This window comes from Nerophis lumbriciformis, linkage group LG26 (genome assembly GCF_033978685.3).
Source record: "Nerophis lumbriciformis linkage group LG26, RoL_Nlum_v2.1, whole genome shotgun sequence".
NCBI lineage: Eukaryota > Metazoa > Chordata > Actinopteri > Syngnathiformes > Syngnathidae > Nerophis > Nerophis lumbriciformis.
Genome location: NC_084573.2, coordinates 5643585 through 5660570, shown reverse-complemented (window position 1 = coordinate 5660570; position 16986 = coordinate 5643585). Strand labels below are relative to the sequence as shown.

The 16986-nt window shown below is 43.2% G+C and overlaps 1 protein-coding gene across 2 annotated transcripts in view; it reads right to left on the bottom strand.

The window, feature by feature from the left end:
• The window catches only part of LOC133623968 (uncharacterized), a 289936-nt gene that overhangs the window by 191934 nt on the left and 81016 nt on the right, over positions 1–16986 (bottom strand). The window contains exon 2 of one of the 2 annotated variants that reach the window (XM_072916168.1): positions 6394–9263. The exons of the other annotated variant lie outside the window; for it this stretch is intronic. Within the exon in view, the coding sequence (XP_072772269.1) occupies positions 7534–9263 (1730 nt within the window). The 3' untranslated portion in view covers positions 6394–7533. Of the gene's footprint in view, positions 1–6393; positions 9264–16986 lie in introns of those variants that run through there. 2 annotated transcript variants of the gene reach the window in all.

Below are 16986 nucleotides of genomic sequence, written 5' to 3'. Positions count from 1 at the left end.
CAAGATGACACTTTTACTGTAAATACAAAGCTTTATCACTTGGACTGTTCAACCCCAGGCCACTCTTGTAGCTGAATTTTTTCTACATTTTAAGATTAGGAACCATATGTGGCACTCTGGACATCATTCATTCATTGGTATTATTTATGTTCTTAACTGGGCCACCCCCATATCTTTATAAATGACATGTCATTTGTAAAGACATGCCAGGCTGACAATAGGATAATGTAAACAACACTGCCAGAGCCGCAATGAGTTTATAGTAGGTGTGTGAATGATCAATCAATATTATTGGCAGAAATAGAAGGCCCCAAAATCAAATTTTGCTTAGGGCCCCGTGGAGGCTTGGGCCGGCACTGGGTGAATATATTAGTGACACTATATTTCCATATGGGTTACACAATACTTGTACAAAAAGGGACATTCACCTATGAGAACAGACCCTGCTGACTAATCAAAATTATTAAACTTAAACTATCTTGTGGAAAAAAATGTTATCTCAATGTACTAACAATTTACAGAAAAAATAAGAAAATAAAACAATTTAAAAAATGTAAACGGTCTCTGTTTTAATAATCAATCAATCAATCAATCTTTATTTATATAGCCCTAAATCACAAGTGTCTCAAAGGGCTGCACAAGCCACAACGACATCCTCGGTACAAAGCCCACATACGGGCAAGGAAAAACTCACCCCAGTGGGACGTCGATGTGAATGACTATGAGAAACCTTGGAGAGGACCGCATATGTGGGTAACCCCCCCCCTCTAGGGGAGACCGAAAGCAATGGATGTCGAGTGGGTCTGACATAATTGTGAGAGTCCAGTCCATAGTGGATCCAACATAATAGTAAGAGTCCAGTCCATAGAGGGGCCAGCAGGACACCATCCCGAGCGGAGACGGGTCAGCAGCGCAGAGATGTTCCCAGCCGATGCACAGGCGAGCGGTCCACCCCGGGTCCCGACTCTGGACAGCCAGCACTTCATCCATGGCCACCGGACCTGTGCCCCCCCCCCTCAAGGAAAAGGGGAGCAGAGGAGAAAAGAAAAGAAACGGCAGATCAACTGGTCTAACAGGGGGGCTATTTAAAGGCTAGAGTATACAAATGAGTTTTAAGATGGGACTTAAATGCTTCTACTGAGGTAGCATCTCTAATTGTTACCGGGAGGGCATTCCATAGTACTGGAGACCGAATAGAAAACGCTCTATAGCCCGCAGACTTTTTTTGGGCTCTGGGAATCACTAATAAGCCGGAGTTCTTTGAACGCAGATTTAAGAACAATACATGGAAATCTGTAGAAACAGTTTTGCATCAGACAAATGCCATGATAACCTCGGTGTAGAAGATAGATGTGCTTTCCATAATATCCACTGTGAAGCAGTCGCCAGACAAGACATTATCAAATTCTTTGCGAAACTCAGGGTATGTGCTGTAAGTGCACGGTAACTCAAGAACTGCTCCACGTGTGTGTGCTACAGGCCTGCAACTTAAACCACACAATGTGTTAAAAATGACTGCAATTGTGTCTCTGCACAGCACAGTAGATCCTGTGCAGGAGCGTAAGAAGATCTCCAATTTTCTTTGGTCGATGCTTCTCAGGTGGTTAAGAGCAGTCTGCTCTTGTGGATTTAGGCATTCAAATGATGGTTTTATCATCTGGGCCACTTTCTTGTTAGTTGGCCTCTTAGATTCATATATCTCCATTACGTTGTCTTTGGTTATGAGTGTTGGCATAGCATTATGAACACTGGAGTGGAAACAGTCAATTACATACTTGCCAACCCTCCCGGATTTTCCGGGAGACTCCCGAAATTCAGCGCCTCTCGCGAAAACCTCCCGGGACAAATTTTCTCCCGAAAATATCCCGAAATTCAGGCGGAGCTGGAGGCCACGCCCCCTCCAACTCCATGCAGACCTGAGTGAGCCTGTTTTCACGTCCGCTTTCCCACAATATAAACAGCGTGCCTGCCCAATCACGTTATAACTGTAGAATGATCGAGGGCGAGTTCTTGGTTTCTTATGTGGGTTTATTGTTAGGCAGTGTTGCGTTTGGACCAGTTGTTCCTCCCAGGGAATTCAAGTTTCTGGTCGCTCCCAAGCTCTTTACGACACTTAAAGCTGAGTAGAAGAACCACCAGAGACAGAATAGGTATTTTGTAATATATGTCACGGCCAGGGTGCATTGGAATGCGCCCTCATCATTGCGCTCTGCGCTTCACACCGCGGGACACGCCCACGACTGTGGCGCACATCCAGGTACGCGCCGCGCGCGTCTCCGCCCTGCAGCTTCCGCCAGCTGCAATCACTTGCCGGCAATCATCACACCTGCCTGGAATGAAGGAGCTGCCTTCATAAGCCTGGACATCTTGGCATGCCGGGCCGGAATATAATCATCTGTTGGCGTATAGTAAGCTATCATCCTGCTTGATGCAATACTGTTCTCTCTGTCTGTTTTCCCTTCCGTGTTTCATTGTTATATCATCCTACTGCAGACCTCCGTTCCCGTGTTTTGACGTTGCTGTGTGTCTCGTCATTTCTCGTCGTCGTTCCCCTGCTTCTCGGACTGCTCCTTGGATCTCGACCTCCCGCTTGGACACGGATTCCCCTCTTTCCCTGGACTTCCTCATCTCTCGTTCAACACTTGGTAACGCACACCTCAGTTAAATACTACACATAGTCGTACACCATACACACTCTTGGATTTTGCCACACTCCATTTCCTTAGTTCATATATTTAGTGTTGTTTATTATATATATTACTATATATAATAAATCATTGAACATTACTTCCATCTAGTGTCTGTTGCCGTCACCTCCCCTGCAAACCTTAACAATATATTTGCAAAGCTTTGTAAATATAATGAGACCAGTCCAGCATAGAACATTCAATCGCGCAGCTAAGATGGTCTGATCTAAAATATGGAAACCTTCTATTCTATAAAGTCTCTCTCCCTCCCACCCTCGCTGTCTTGTCTTTCCAGCCCAAACACATGCCCATTGTCCTCCGCAGCTGGACACAAGAAGAGATAAGGAGAAGGATTATCTCTCCTCCTTACATTCCATAGTCAAGGTTAGCACACAGTATTTGCAGACAACCAAAAGACCACAATTGGAAGAAAAACACTAGCTGTTTTGTAATATGATTATGAAAATAAAGAAGTAACACTTAAATACGGATATATGTAAATATCTGCCTCCGACAGCAGTTTCATTAACGTCCTCCCAGCGCGGCAACAGCAGTCACGTTTTTGTCTACGTAAACAGCAATGTTGTGACACTCTTAAACAGGACAATACTGCCATCTACTGTACATGCATATGTGACAATAACATCTAGGGCTTTTAGAGAGTGCAGTGCACAACTGTGCACACAACAAGGAGACGAAGCAGAAAAACAAGGAAGATACAGCCATGGCGACGCCGACGACGAGTAAGATGAAGAAATACGCTTCTAAGTTCCAAGCCGCAGCTGCGATTGGACCTGGATAGCCTCCGGGAAGAAGTAGTAGATTACCAAGTGCTTGGCAGTGAAGATCTTCCTCGGGAAGCAAAGATTGACCGGTTTTGTGCCATGCTAGGGAGAGATGGAAGATTCCAGACTCTAGTGCATTTGATGAAAGCACTTTTGTGCGTGCCACACAGCAATGCATCATCAGAGAGGGTGTTCAGCATGGTCAGAAAAATAGTGACAGAGAATAGAACAAGGATGGAAATCCCGAAATCGGAGGTCTCAAGGTTGGCAAGTATGCGGTAGACGAAAACGTGACTGCTGTTGTTGTGTGTTGTTGCCGCGCTGGGAGGACGTTAATGAAACTGCCCAACAATAAACCCACATAATAAACCAAGAACTCGCCCTCGATCATTCTACAGTTGGCAAAGTTGGTAGAGTGGCCCTGCCAGCAATCGGAGGGTTGCTGGTTACTGGGGTTCAATCCCCACCTTCTACCGTCCTAGTCAATCAATCAATCAATCAATGTTTATTTATATAACCCTAAATCACAAAAGTCTTCTACGACATCCTCGGTACAGAGCCCACATAAGGGACGTCGATGTGAATGACTATGAGAAACCGCATATGTGGGTAACCCCCTCTCTCTAGGGGAGACCGAAAGCAATGGATGTCGAGTGACATAATATTGTGGAAGAACAGTCCTTAGTGGATCTAACATAGTAGTGAGAGTCCAGTCCATAGTAGGGCCAGCAGGAGACCAGCAGGAGACCATCCCGAGCGGAGACGGGTCAGCAGTCACGTCCGTTGTGTCCTTGGGCAAGACACTTCACCCCTTGCTCCTGATGGCTGCTGGTTAACGCCTTGCATGGCAGCTCCCGCCATCAGTGTGTGAATGTGCGTGTGAATGGGTGAATGTGGAAATACTGTCAAAGAGCTTTGAGTACCTTGAAGGTAGAAAAGCGCTATACAAGTATAACCCATTGATCATTTATTTATTTACAGTTATAACGTGATTGGGCAGGCACGCTGTTTATATTGTGGGAAAGCGGACGTGAAAACAGGCTGTCGACACGTCACTCAGGTCCGCATGGAGCTGGGGGGGGGGCGTTGCCTCCAGCTACGCCTGAATTGCGGGAGATTTTCGGGAGAAATTTTGTCCCGGGAGGTTTTCGGGAGAGGCGCTGAATTTCGGGAGTCTCCCGGAAAATCCGTAAGGGTTGGCAAGTATGTAATTGACTGTTTCCACTCCAGTGTTCATAATGCTATGCCAACACTCATAACCAAAGACAACATCCATCCATCCATTTTCTACCGCTTATTCCCTTCGGGGTCGCGGGGGGTGCTGGAGCCTATCTCAGCTACAATCTGGCGGAAGGCAGGGTACACCCTGGACAAGTCGCCACCTCATCGCAAGGCCAACACATAAACCAAGAACTCGCCCTTGATCATTCTACAGTTATAACGTGATTGGGCAGGCACGCTGTTTATATTGTGGGAAAGCGGACGTGAAAACAGGCTGTCGACACGTCACTCAGGTCCGCATGGAGCTGGAGGGGGTGTTGCCTCCAGCTCCGCCTGAATTGCGGGAGATTTTCGGGAGAAAATTTGTCCCGGGAAGTTTTCGGGAGAGGCGCTGAATTTCGGGAGTCTCCCGGAAAATCCGTGAGGGTTGGCAAGTATGTCAGCAGTCAATATTCCAACATTGTGAACCTGAGCTATGGTAAAAAACATATTCGGCTTTAAAGGCTTCATGAGAGTGATGTAATTATCAGAATCAGAATCAGAAATACTTTATTAATCCCCGAGGGGAAATTAAAATGTTCAGCACTGTTATAAACATGTGAATAAATGTGAGATAAATAATGTGGAAGTCAAATGTTTCTTCAGGTAATACATGGAGCCTCTGCTGCCACCCAGCGGCCGTTGGAAAGAATGCATACATTTTGTTTTGACCTCCTTAAAGCTGCTTTTTACTTCCTGTCCTGTTTGTGTCCAAGTCTGTAGTGTGGGCCATAGGACAGAAGGAGGACATTCTGTTAATAGCCTGTGGAGGGCAGCAATACACCCAAGAGGACATTGGGAGGCGGAAGCAGAAGTGAACCAAGGAGCGGTGGCTGACAGTGAAAGTGTTTGAATCTTTTTGGCGGTTGAGCATAAACTGATTTGTGACTGGATGGAGATGGAAGGGGATAGTGAGGGGATGTACGACATACTTGCCAACCTTGAGACCTCCGATTTCGGGAGGTGGGGGGTGGGGGGTGTGGTTAAGATATATATATATATATATATAAAATACTTGACTTTCAGTGCATTCTAGCTATATATATATATATATATATTTTATTACACACACACATATATATATATATATATATAAATAAATAAAAGAAATACTTGATTTTCAGTGTTCATTTATTTACACATATACACACACACATAACACTCATCTACTCATTGTTGAGTTAAGGGTTGAATTGTCCATCCTTGTTCTATTCTCTGTCACTATTTCAGAACACACACATTATACAAATATACATGATAAAATCAATAAGAAAACGGGAGCTCTAATTTGGGAGTCTGAATTCGGATCAGAAGTTCCTATATAAACATTGCGCGCTCACGTCGCCTTTTTGTATTGATTACTGCAGCTGTGCACTGGATTCATTCACAAATACAAACTACAACTCACAAACACTTTAGAGTTAGGCTCCACCATCAGAATGTGTACTTAAACTTATAAAGATCACATGGATATTATTCAGTGAGTTGATTCACCAAAACTAACCTGTTATACAGGAGGAAAAAGCACACAGGACGTTTCAATTGTTCACAGACTGGTCGCGCTCATCAGAATGACAAGACACTTCCGGTCTGCAGGTGATAGCATTCAATTGGGAAGAAACGCCCTACTGCCCCCTACTGACCAATGTGAATACTGATAAATGTGTAATGACAGCTCCAAAAACGAATTCAAACCACAAAATAAAATAAATAAATCAACACAAAAATGTGACACATTATGGGTGGGTCACATATGCATGTACAGTAGATGGCAGTATTGTCCTGTTTAAAAGTGTCACAACATTGCTGTTTACGGCAGACGGACTGCTTTACGGCAGACCAAAACGTGACTGCTGTTGTTGTGTGTTGTTACCGCGCTGGGAGGACGTTAATGAAACTGCCTAACAATAAACCCACATAAGAAACCAAGAACTCGCCCTCCATCATTAGCTGTTTATATTGTGGGAAAGCGGACGTGTGAACAGGCTGTCAACACTTCACTCAGGTCCGCATGGAGCTGGAGGGGGCGTGGCCTCCAGCTCCGCCTGAATTTCGGGAGATTTTCGGGAGAAAATTTGTCCCGGGAGGTTTTCGGGAGAGGCGCTGAATTTCGGGAGTCTCCCGGAAGATCCGGGAGGGTTGGCAAGTATGATGTATGAGGAAGGTATGGACATGGATAGGACTAGAGGGGAGAGAGGAAAGAAGGGGAGAGGAGGGCATGAAGGAAAGTGGAGTGCTAAAAGAGTACATGAAGATGATGAAGGAATAGAAAAGAGGAAAAAGGTTATGGTAGATAATTGCAAGATCATATATAAATTTAAATCAGATCAAGACATGAATGATAATAGTTTGATGACACTGGTTAAGGGGTTAAAGAAGGACATTGGAGAGGTGGAGATGGTGAAATATGTATATCATATAAAGGAGTTCATCTATGGAATTATCCACAAATAGAAAAAAAAAATGTAACACTTCATTATTTCGAAAAACTTATACAAAAACACTATTATGAATAAGTATAAAAGTTAATTATGAATACCTACACATACAATTATTATTGTATATAACATATTTTATGTACTGTTTATTCTCACCATTTCAGTCAAATTGTTCTGTTCATTTTAAAGTACACAAATGTGTATATTAACTCATGTACTTGACTGAAATAAAAGTGTCTAATCTATAAATGTTATTAACAAGATTGTGTTACACACACAACAATGATGTCACACATGTTATATGTGCTGATGTTAGAAAGTCAAAAGTGAAAGTTTTGACAGTTTATTTCAAATCCTGCATCTTCATGTGCTGCTGCTGTTCTCACCAGCACACTTGTGTTTCTCACACTGGTTCTTATAGGAGAATCTTTCACCACACACACTGCAACTCAACACTTTCTCTCCTGTGTGTGTTCTCATGTGAACTCTAAGAGTGTATAGGCAACGGAAGCTTTTGTTGCAGCTCGAACAGGAGTATGGTTTTTCACCAGAGTGCGTTCTCATGTGTGCTTTGAAATTGTCCTTTCGAGAAAAATCTTTACCGCAGATTGAACATGAAAAAGGTTTTTCTCCGGTGTGTGTTCTCATGTGTTCTTTTAAACTTTGATTTAATAGAAAACTTTTACCACATTCTGAGCAGGAAAAGGGGTTTTCGCCAGTGTGTATTCTCATGTGTACTTGTAAATTTTGATTTTTTACAAAACTTTTACCACATTCTGAGCAGGAAAAAGGGTTTTCTCCAGTGTGTATTCTCATGTGTACTTTTAAACTTTGATTTACTAGAAAACTTTTACCACATTCTGAGCAGGAAAAAGGTTTTTCTCCCGTGTGTAATCTCGTGTGTACTTTTAAATTTTGCTTTTTTACAAAACTTTTACCACATTCTGAGCAGGAAAAAGGGGTTTCTCCAGTGTGTATTCCCATGTGTTCTTTTAAACTTCGATTTTCTACAAAACTTTTACCACATTCTGAGCAGGAAAAAGGTTTTTCTCCAGAGTGTATTCTCATGTGTGCTTTGAAATTGGGCCTTTGACTAAAATCTTTACCGCAGATTGAACACGAAAAAGGTTTTTCTCCAGTGTGTATTCTCATGTGTGTTTTGAAATGTTCCCTTCGAGTAAAATCTTTACCGCAGATTGAACATGAAACATTTTTTTCTCCAGTGTGTGTTCTCATGTGTGTTTTGAAATTGTGCTTTTGAGTAAAATGTTTACCGCAGATTGAACATGAAAAAGGTTTTTCTCCAGTGTGTGTTCTCATGTGTTTTTTCAAAATACTAGGAGTTTTAAAGGTTTTGTCACAGTGAGAACATGTGAAGTGTGTGTTGTCAGTGTGACATGTCTTATCATCTTTAGAGTCTTCATCATCAGTGTCAGGAGAGTGTGACGTTGTGTCCTCACTATCTGATAGTGGAGCTAAGAGCTTGTCTGCTTGTGATCCTCCACAGTGGTCTCCATCAGCTTCTGTTGTCATGTGTTGAGTTGAGCTGCTGCTTGGAGGCTCCGCCTCTCTCTTCTCCTCACTCTCACCTTTGACCTCATCACCTTCACTCTTCACAGGGACACCAGTCACTGGCATCTTGGTGACATCAACCTCCTCCAGTCCTTCAAGATGCTCTCCCTGCTGACTGATGCTGTGTTCCTCCTCTTCCTCTTTAATGTGAGGGCTCAGTGGGTCCTTCTCTTCATCCTTAATGTGAGGGCTTAGTGGATCCACCGCTTCTTCTTTAAAATGGGGTGTCAGTGGGTATTCCTCTTCCTTCTTAATGCGGGAGGGCTGTGGCTCCTCCGTCCGCATCTTGAAGCTCCACTTCTGTTCACTCTCACCTTTGACCTCATCATCTTCACTCTTCACACTGATGAGGTGTCTCTTGTCTTCCTCTATGAAGTGGGGGGACAGCCGCTGTTTTTCCTCATCTTTAAAGTGGGGGGGCTGTGGCTCCTCTTCTTTCACGTGGAGGTGCTGTGACCTCTTCTGCTCCACACTGGAGGACCCCTCCTGCTGCTCAGGTGGACGATATTTTTCACAGACGTCTGCAGGACACAAGAAGACAAACACATGCTGGGATCGAAATAGATAAGATTTTACCAATTCAGATTTCATTTTCGATTCTGCTTTACGATTCAGTTATTTGTGGACTCACTTTTGTTTTCACATTCAGTAAAAAGGAGAAGAAACAGGTCGATTAGCGTCAACTTTGACTAGTTGAGAAGTAACATGAGCGTACAAAGCCAACAGTGAGGTCTTAAGAGGCACAGATTTTACGGGTCCCCCATGAGGTGTGTCGGAGGCAGATATTTACATACATCCGAATTTAAGTGTTACTTCTTTTCATTTCATTTTCATATTACAAAACAGCTAGTGTTTTTCTTCCAAATGTGGTCTTTTGGTTGTCTGCAAAACTGGGTGCTTAACCTTGAAGTGAGGAATGTTAGAGAGAGACATAATAAGCATGTGTTTTGGCTAGCGAGACATGACTGCCAGGGGGGGAGGAAGAGAGACTTAAGAGGAGAGGGGGTTTGGTCAAGAGAGCGATTGAATGTTCTATGCTGGACTGGTCTCAATGTATATATGCAAAGCTTTGCAAATATATTACAAAATACCTATTCTGTCTCTGGTGGTTTTTCTACTCAGCTTTAAGTGTCGTAAAGAGCTTGGGAGCGACTTGTGACTTGAATTCCCTGGGAGGAACAACTGGTCCAAAACGCAACAATTTGGGGGCCTCGTCCGGTGCGACACGCTGAGAATTGGACACCTCTTGCACTCTTCTGGACAGACTCAATAGTGGCCAAACATAAAACAAGGTAAGCAGAGCCTTTTTCTAAAATCTGCTTTAGGAGTCTGTCTTGAAGTATGTAAGTCAAACACTGTTTGTACCCCAGACACAGAGTGGACATTTTGATGGATTGATTGCATTTTTGCCTTGTCCGCCATTACATAAAAAGTTGTAAATAAGCGGTCAACTCGTGTCATTGTGTCTCGACTACCGTGACGGGCAGTTTCATTGACGAATAAACTAATAGTTGGGTGTAGCTCACCCTGGGTCATTGGTCGTCGCCTAAACGAGTAACGGGTTTGAGGACCTTCGTACTGTACGATAAATTCTGAGTAACGGGTTTGAGGCCCTTGGTACGGTACGATAAATTCTGAGTAATGGGTTTGAGGCCCTTCGTACGGTACGATAAATTCTGAGTAATGGGTTTGAGGCCCTTCGTATGGTACGATAAATTCTGAGACAAAAGACACAATGGCCACGGAGTGTGACAGATAAGAATGTGATGGCGGTTGGGGAGAAAGTGTGATGACTGTACTGTTGTCAACAATGAAATTAACAGGTAGAGTTTAAAAAAAAAAAAGAGAACGTTTCTTGAAAGGGTTAAGAGGGAGTTTACAATACTCGAAAAGTCGTGAACTCAAACCTTTGGTAAATAAAGAAAAGTAACTGGAAGTTTTATGGTAAAGTGAAACGCAGAGAAAGAGCTTTCGTGCAGCTTTTTCCTTGTGTGTGTGTGTGCTGCTGGTTGCGTGGGTGTGTGTGTGCTGCTGGTTGTGTGTGTGTGTGTGTGTGTGTTGCTATTGGTGACGGTGGAGTCCGCGGGGATAAACGGAGGGGGGGAACAAGGTGAATTAGATAAGGACATGGCTCGAGCACAGGGCGAGAAACCTAACGGTTTAAAAGAAGGCTTACAGAACTTATGTGCTCGAGAATGTAAACGTTTGACGGAAGAGAAAAGAAAGGTGTTTTTCTTCCAAAGGTGGTCTTTTGGTTGTCTGCAAAACTGGGTGCTTAACCTTGAAGTGAGGAATGTTAGAGAGAGAGATAATAAGCATGTGTTTTGGCTAGCGAGACATGACTGCCAGGGGGGGGAGGGGGGGGGGGGGGACTTAAGAGGAGAGGGGATTTGGTCAAGAGAGCAGACCATCTTAGCGGGGCGATTGAATGTTCTATGCTGGACTGGTCTCAATGTATATATGCAAAGCTTTGCAAATATATTACAAAATACCTATTCTGTCTCTGGTGGTTTTTCTACTCAGCTTTAAGTGTCGTAAAGAGCTTGGGAGCGACTTGTGGCTTGAATTCCCTGGGAGGAACAACTGGTCCAAAACGCAACAGGTGCCAGAGGGCCCTAAGCATCTGCTTTGAAAATATCTATAAAATAAAAAATAATTTTGGCAAGAAATTAACAAAATTCTACACGTTATTTTGTGGCAATTACAAAAGAATGTCCAGTATAATTCTCAGGGCATTCAATCAATCACAACTGGACTGTTAAACTCAACATATATACATAAATATACAGCAGTATATAGATATACTGCTGTATATACCGGTACTAATAAAGTATCGCGGTACTAATCAATTGAAATCGGTACGACACCACCTTTGAAAAGTACCGCTTCCGCTCTTTCATCTGAGTGACTACAGGGTCGAGGCACACACACAAAGTGCATACAAGCAATAACATCTTGAAGAGGAAGAAAGGCAAAAATCTAGAATTCTACTGGTTAATAATGAGGGTGTGAAGTACAATATGGAGGTATTTGGGCTTCAAAACTAACAATAAAGGTGACGCTTTAAACAAGGAGGCAACGCGTTGCAAGTACTGTTTTACACCTTTCCTGCTTGTCGGCTCCCAGACCGTGGTCGAGGAGAGCAGGGGAGACCTTTCACTTTGGTTGGAATGACGAGGCCATTGATTAGTTACAACTTGGTCACTTTATTTATAATTTCCACAGGGCACAAGCGGACATCCACCATGCTATTGACACTCCTGCACATGCTAGCGCTACCTCTCCTAACTTGTCCACTCACTTACTCGTCACGCACCCCACATACTGCCATTCTTAAAGGAGCACACACACACATTTGCTCCTCTCACAACAGCTGCTTTAAAACACGCCTCGCCAAATGTGGCGATGAGTATTAGCACCTTTGCTTCAAACTGAGGTCAACATTTAAATAATGAACATTTAGATCTGCACAAGGAGTTATAAAGAGTGACAAGTAATAATGTAATTGTTACACCTGTCCTGCTGTTCGGTCCGGTGCAGACTACTCTCATATGAAACTGATCTCAACTGTATTATGCCAGATATTTGAAGTAACACACTAATAAATAACATTTGTTAAAAAGTGATTCCGTTAGCAGGGCTTGAATTTAACCACGGCAACTGTGGCAAAAGCCGCGACTGCCCTTGTGACTTGCCGTAATGCCCTAAAAAGTTTACCAACATCCACGACTAGAACATGCCGTGACCGCCATTGACTTTTTACTTGTTGATGGACGAGGGATGTAACGCTAAACGGTATAATGATAATTTGCGATAAATTTCCCGAAGGTTAGTAGTACGTAAATGTTTTCAGTTACAGCAAAATCGTCATTTATTAATGCATTTTAGGCAACAGGAAGTCAGGTCCATGCGACCTAGCGTCGTTTGGCTTGATAATCATGACATCTAATGACACAGACTTTGCCCCGGAGATTTGCCCTCGGAGTAAACGGAGCCAAGCGCTGGTTTAACGTAATTTTCCATTGCTTCCCGTCGTGCGTTTAAGAGTGCACTGCTGTGTTTAGATGGAGACAGGTGTGGACAATATTGGAGACAGACACACTTGTCCCCACACTAAAAGTAAGGAGAAAACTGTTGTATGTTGCTTTTATTTTCTCAATACATTGTCCATCAGCTGCTGTGACAGAGTTAATGAGGTGAGGAAACATGCAGCAGGTGATGGGTCGTGAACGCGGTCACAACTTGTTTATAAAGTCTTTAGTTTGTTTACTGGGATGTTCACTTCTCCTTTATTTAACTGCAAACTGTATCAGTGTTCAATTAACATCAATATTAGCTCAAATGTTGTGTCATCTCCTTGAATTGAACGATGGCTGTGAAGATTGTGTATTCGAAGTGAGAGGTGTCTAGTCTTTATTTTTGTTGGCCAAACTGTTGCACTGAACTACAAGGAGGCGTTGTTGGAGAAGAACAAAGCTTGTTTATTAGACTTCATCTTCATTAGCCAAACTGCTTTGAGTTTTACATTGATATCAAAAAGTAAACGCCATGATTTATTTACATTTATTGTGGGGTTTTTTCATGTCACAAAGGTGTTACTTCAAAAACCATTCACGTGACACATCATTTTGTCAATGTTTTATTGTTTATAGTTAATTCCCAAGGGACATTTTTCTGCTCAAACTCTTAATGGATCTGTCCCTATACAGCATCCATATATATATATATATATCCATCCATCCATCCATTTTCTACCGCTTATTCCCTTTGGGGTCGCGGGGGGCGCTGGAGCCTATCTCAGCTACAATCGGGCGGAAGGCGGGGTACACCCTGGATAAGTCGCCACCTCATCGCAGGGCCAACACAGATAGACAGACAACATTCACACTCACATCCACACACTAGGGCCAATTTAGTGTTGCCAATCAACTTATCCCCAGGTGCATGTCTTTGGAAGTGGGAGGAAGCCGGAGTACCCGGAGGGATATATATGGAGATATATATATATATATATATATATATATATATATATATATATATATATATGTCTTGATAAGGTTATCCAAAAAATCTCCTGATGATTGAGGGTACCCCCCCTCATGAAACAGGCCTGTAGAGATGAAATAGTCTTGTGATTTTTTTTCCCACACATACATATATATATATGTATATATATATATATATATATATATATATATATATATATATTAGAGATGCGCGGATAGGCAATTATTTCATCCGCAACCGCATCACAAAAGTCGTCAACCATCCGCCATCCACCCGAACTAACATTTAATCAAAACCGCACCCGCCCGCCATCCGCCACCCGCCCGTTGTTATATATCTAATATAGACGATGCAAGGCATTAGTGAGGTTATAAAGCTTTTGCCTGTTAAAGAAAGGAGACTGATCCAATGTAGCAGAGACATTCAATGCGTGCCACGCTGTCACGGCCCAGACGCACACCAGTGCGCAATCACCTGGGAGCCGCGCTGAGCGCACCTCCAAGCGCGCTCGCGCCACTCAAACTGCTGCAGGCAGCTGCGTTCTATCCTGTGGCACTCTTCTGGGATCACGGCGGACGAAACTGCTCATGCTCAGGGTGTTTGTGGAGATTCGGGGTTTTGCACAAATGTGATGCACCACGTTAGATGTCCCGGTTTTGTGACTGTCGTAGACATAAACAGCGTCGCAGCTCTTGCAAATCACGTAGCCGGCATTACTATCATCCTGATTTACAACCTCATAAAAACGAGTCCACGCTGAACTTTTCTGGCCTTTTTTCCCCTGGTCTTTAGTATTCCCTTTTTTAGTTTGTCGCGTACCACGTTTGCTGCCGGCGTTGCCATCTATTTTTTTTTTCTTCTTCTATTGTGGCATGCTGCAGGTGCCTGATGATAAATAATTGCCTGTTTCAAAGAGTGCTGCTCGTTTTTCGTATGTGGGTAACAACATTTAACTATGTATATATATTTCCGAATTGGTTTAACTGCCACCCGCCTGAATCTATTTAAAATCTTTTTTTTATTATTTAAACCGCCCGACCCGACCCACGGATAAAATCTAATTTTTTTTTTATTTCAACCGCCAGACCCGCGGATAATCCGCGGACTCCGCGGTTGTGTCCGCAAACCGCGCATCTCTAATATATATATATATATATATATATATATATTTATATACAGTGGGGCAAAAAAGTATTTAGTCAGCCACGATTGTGCAAGTTCTCCCACTTAAAATGATGACAGAGGTCTGTAATTTTCATCATAGGTACACTTCAACTGTGAGAGATAGAATGTGAAAAAAAATCCAGGAATTCATATTGTAGGAATTTTAAAGAATTTATATGTAAATTATGGTGGAAAATAAGTATTTGGTCACTTCAAACAAGGAAGATCTCTGGCTCTCACAGACCTGTAACTTCTTCTTTAAGAAGCTCTTCTGTCCTCCACTCGTTACCTGTCTTAATGGCACCTGTTTGAACTCGTTATCTGTATAAAAGACACCTTTCCACAGCCTCCAACAGTCAGACTCCAAACTCCACTCCAAGAGCTGTCAAAGGACACCAGGAAAAGAATTGTAGACCTGCACCACACTGTGAAGAGTGAATCTACAATAGGCAAGCAGCTTGGTGTGAAAAAATCAACTGTGGGAGCAATTATCAGAAAATGGAAGACATACAAGACCACTGATAATCTCCCTCGATCTGGGGCTCCACGCAAGATCTCATCCCGTGGGTTCAAAATGATCATGAGAACGGTGAGCAAAAATCCCAGAACCACACGGGGGGACCTGGTGAATGACCTGCAGAGAGCTGGGACCAAAGTAACAAAGGTTACCATCAGTAACACACTACGCCGACAGGGAATCAAATCCTGCAGTGTCAGACGTGTCCCCCTGCTTAAGCCAGTGCATGTCCAGGCCCGTCTGAAGTTAGCCAGAGAGCACATGGATGATACAGCAGAGGATTGGGAGAATGTCATGTGGTCAGATGAAACCAAAATAGAACTTTTTGGTATAAACTCAACTCGTCGTGTTTGGAGGAAGAAGAATACTGAGTTGCATCCCAAGAACACCATACCTACTGTGAAGCATGGGGGTGGAAACATCATGCTTTGGGGCTGTTTTTCTGCTAAGGGGACAGGCCGACTGATCCGTGTTAAGGAAAGAATGAATGGGGCCATGTATCGTGAGATTTTGAGCCAAAACCTCCTTCCATCAGTGAGAGCTTTGAAGATGAAACGTGGCTGGGTCTTCCAGCATGACAATGATCCCAAACACACTGCCCGGGCAACAAAGGAGTGGCTCCTTAAGAGGCATTTGAAAGTCCTGGAGTGGCCTAGCCAGTCTCCAGACCTCAACTCCATAGAAAATCTGTGGAGGGAGTTGAAAGTCCGTGTTGCTCGGCGACAGCCCCAAAACATCACTGCTCTCGAGAAGATCTGCATGGAGAAATGGGCCAAAATACCAGCTACTGTGTGTGCAAACCTGGTAAAGACCTATAGTAATCGTTTGACCTCTGTTATTGCCAACAAAGGTTGTATTACAAAGTATTGAGTTGAATTTTTGTTATTGACCAAATACTTATTTTCCACCATAATTTACAAATAAATTCTTTAAAAATCCTACAATGTGAATTCCTGGATTTTTTTTCACATTCTATCTCTCACAGTTGAAGTGTACCTATGATGAAAATTACAGACCTCTGTCATCATTTTAAGTGGGAGAACTTGCACAATTGGTGGCTGACTAAATACTTTTTTGCCCCACTGTATATATATATATATATATATATATATATATATATATATATATATATATATATATATATATATATATATATATATATATATATATATTGTGGCGGGCACTAGGACCATGCTCACACTCAGCAGAATGGGTGTGGTTTTATATGCCTTCTTGGGCACACTATTAAAGTGCATATTGTATTTTCATTGTTCAGTTTTAGTGCTTCTTCCGTCAACGTTTTGCCGGCAAAGCTCGACGGTGTGTTCCTCCATGCTCCTTCACGGTCCCGGGAAACTCCAACGCCGGCGTTCAGTAGCGGCTGTGAGCGCCGGCGAAGCAAGCGAGCTGCTCTTCATCGCTGACTCGTCGTCAAGGAGACGTTTCCTGGTGGACTCCGGTTCGCAAGTCAGCCTGTTACCTGCCACGGACGCGGACAAGGCGACAGGTGGCTGCGGGCCGCTGCTGAACGCCGCCAACGGCTCGTCAATCGACAC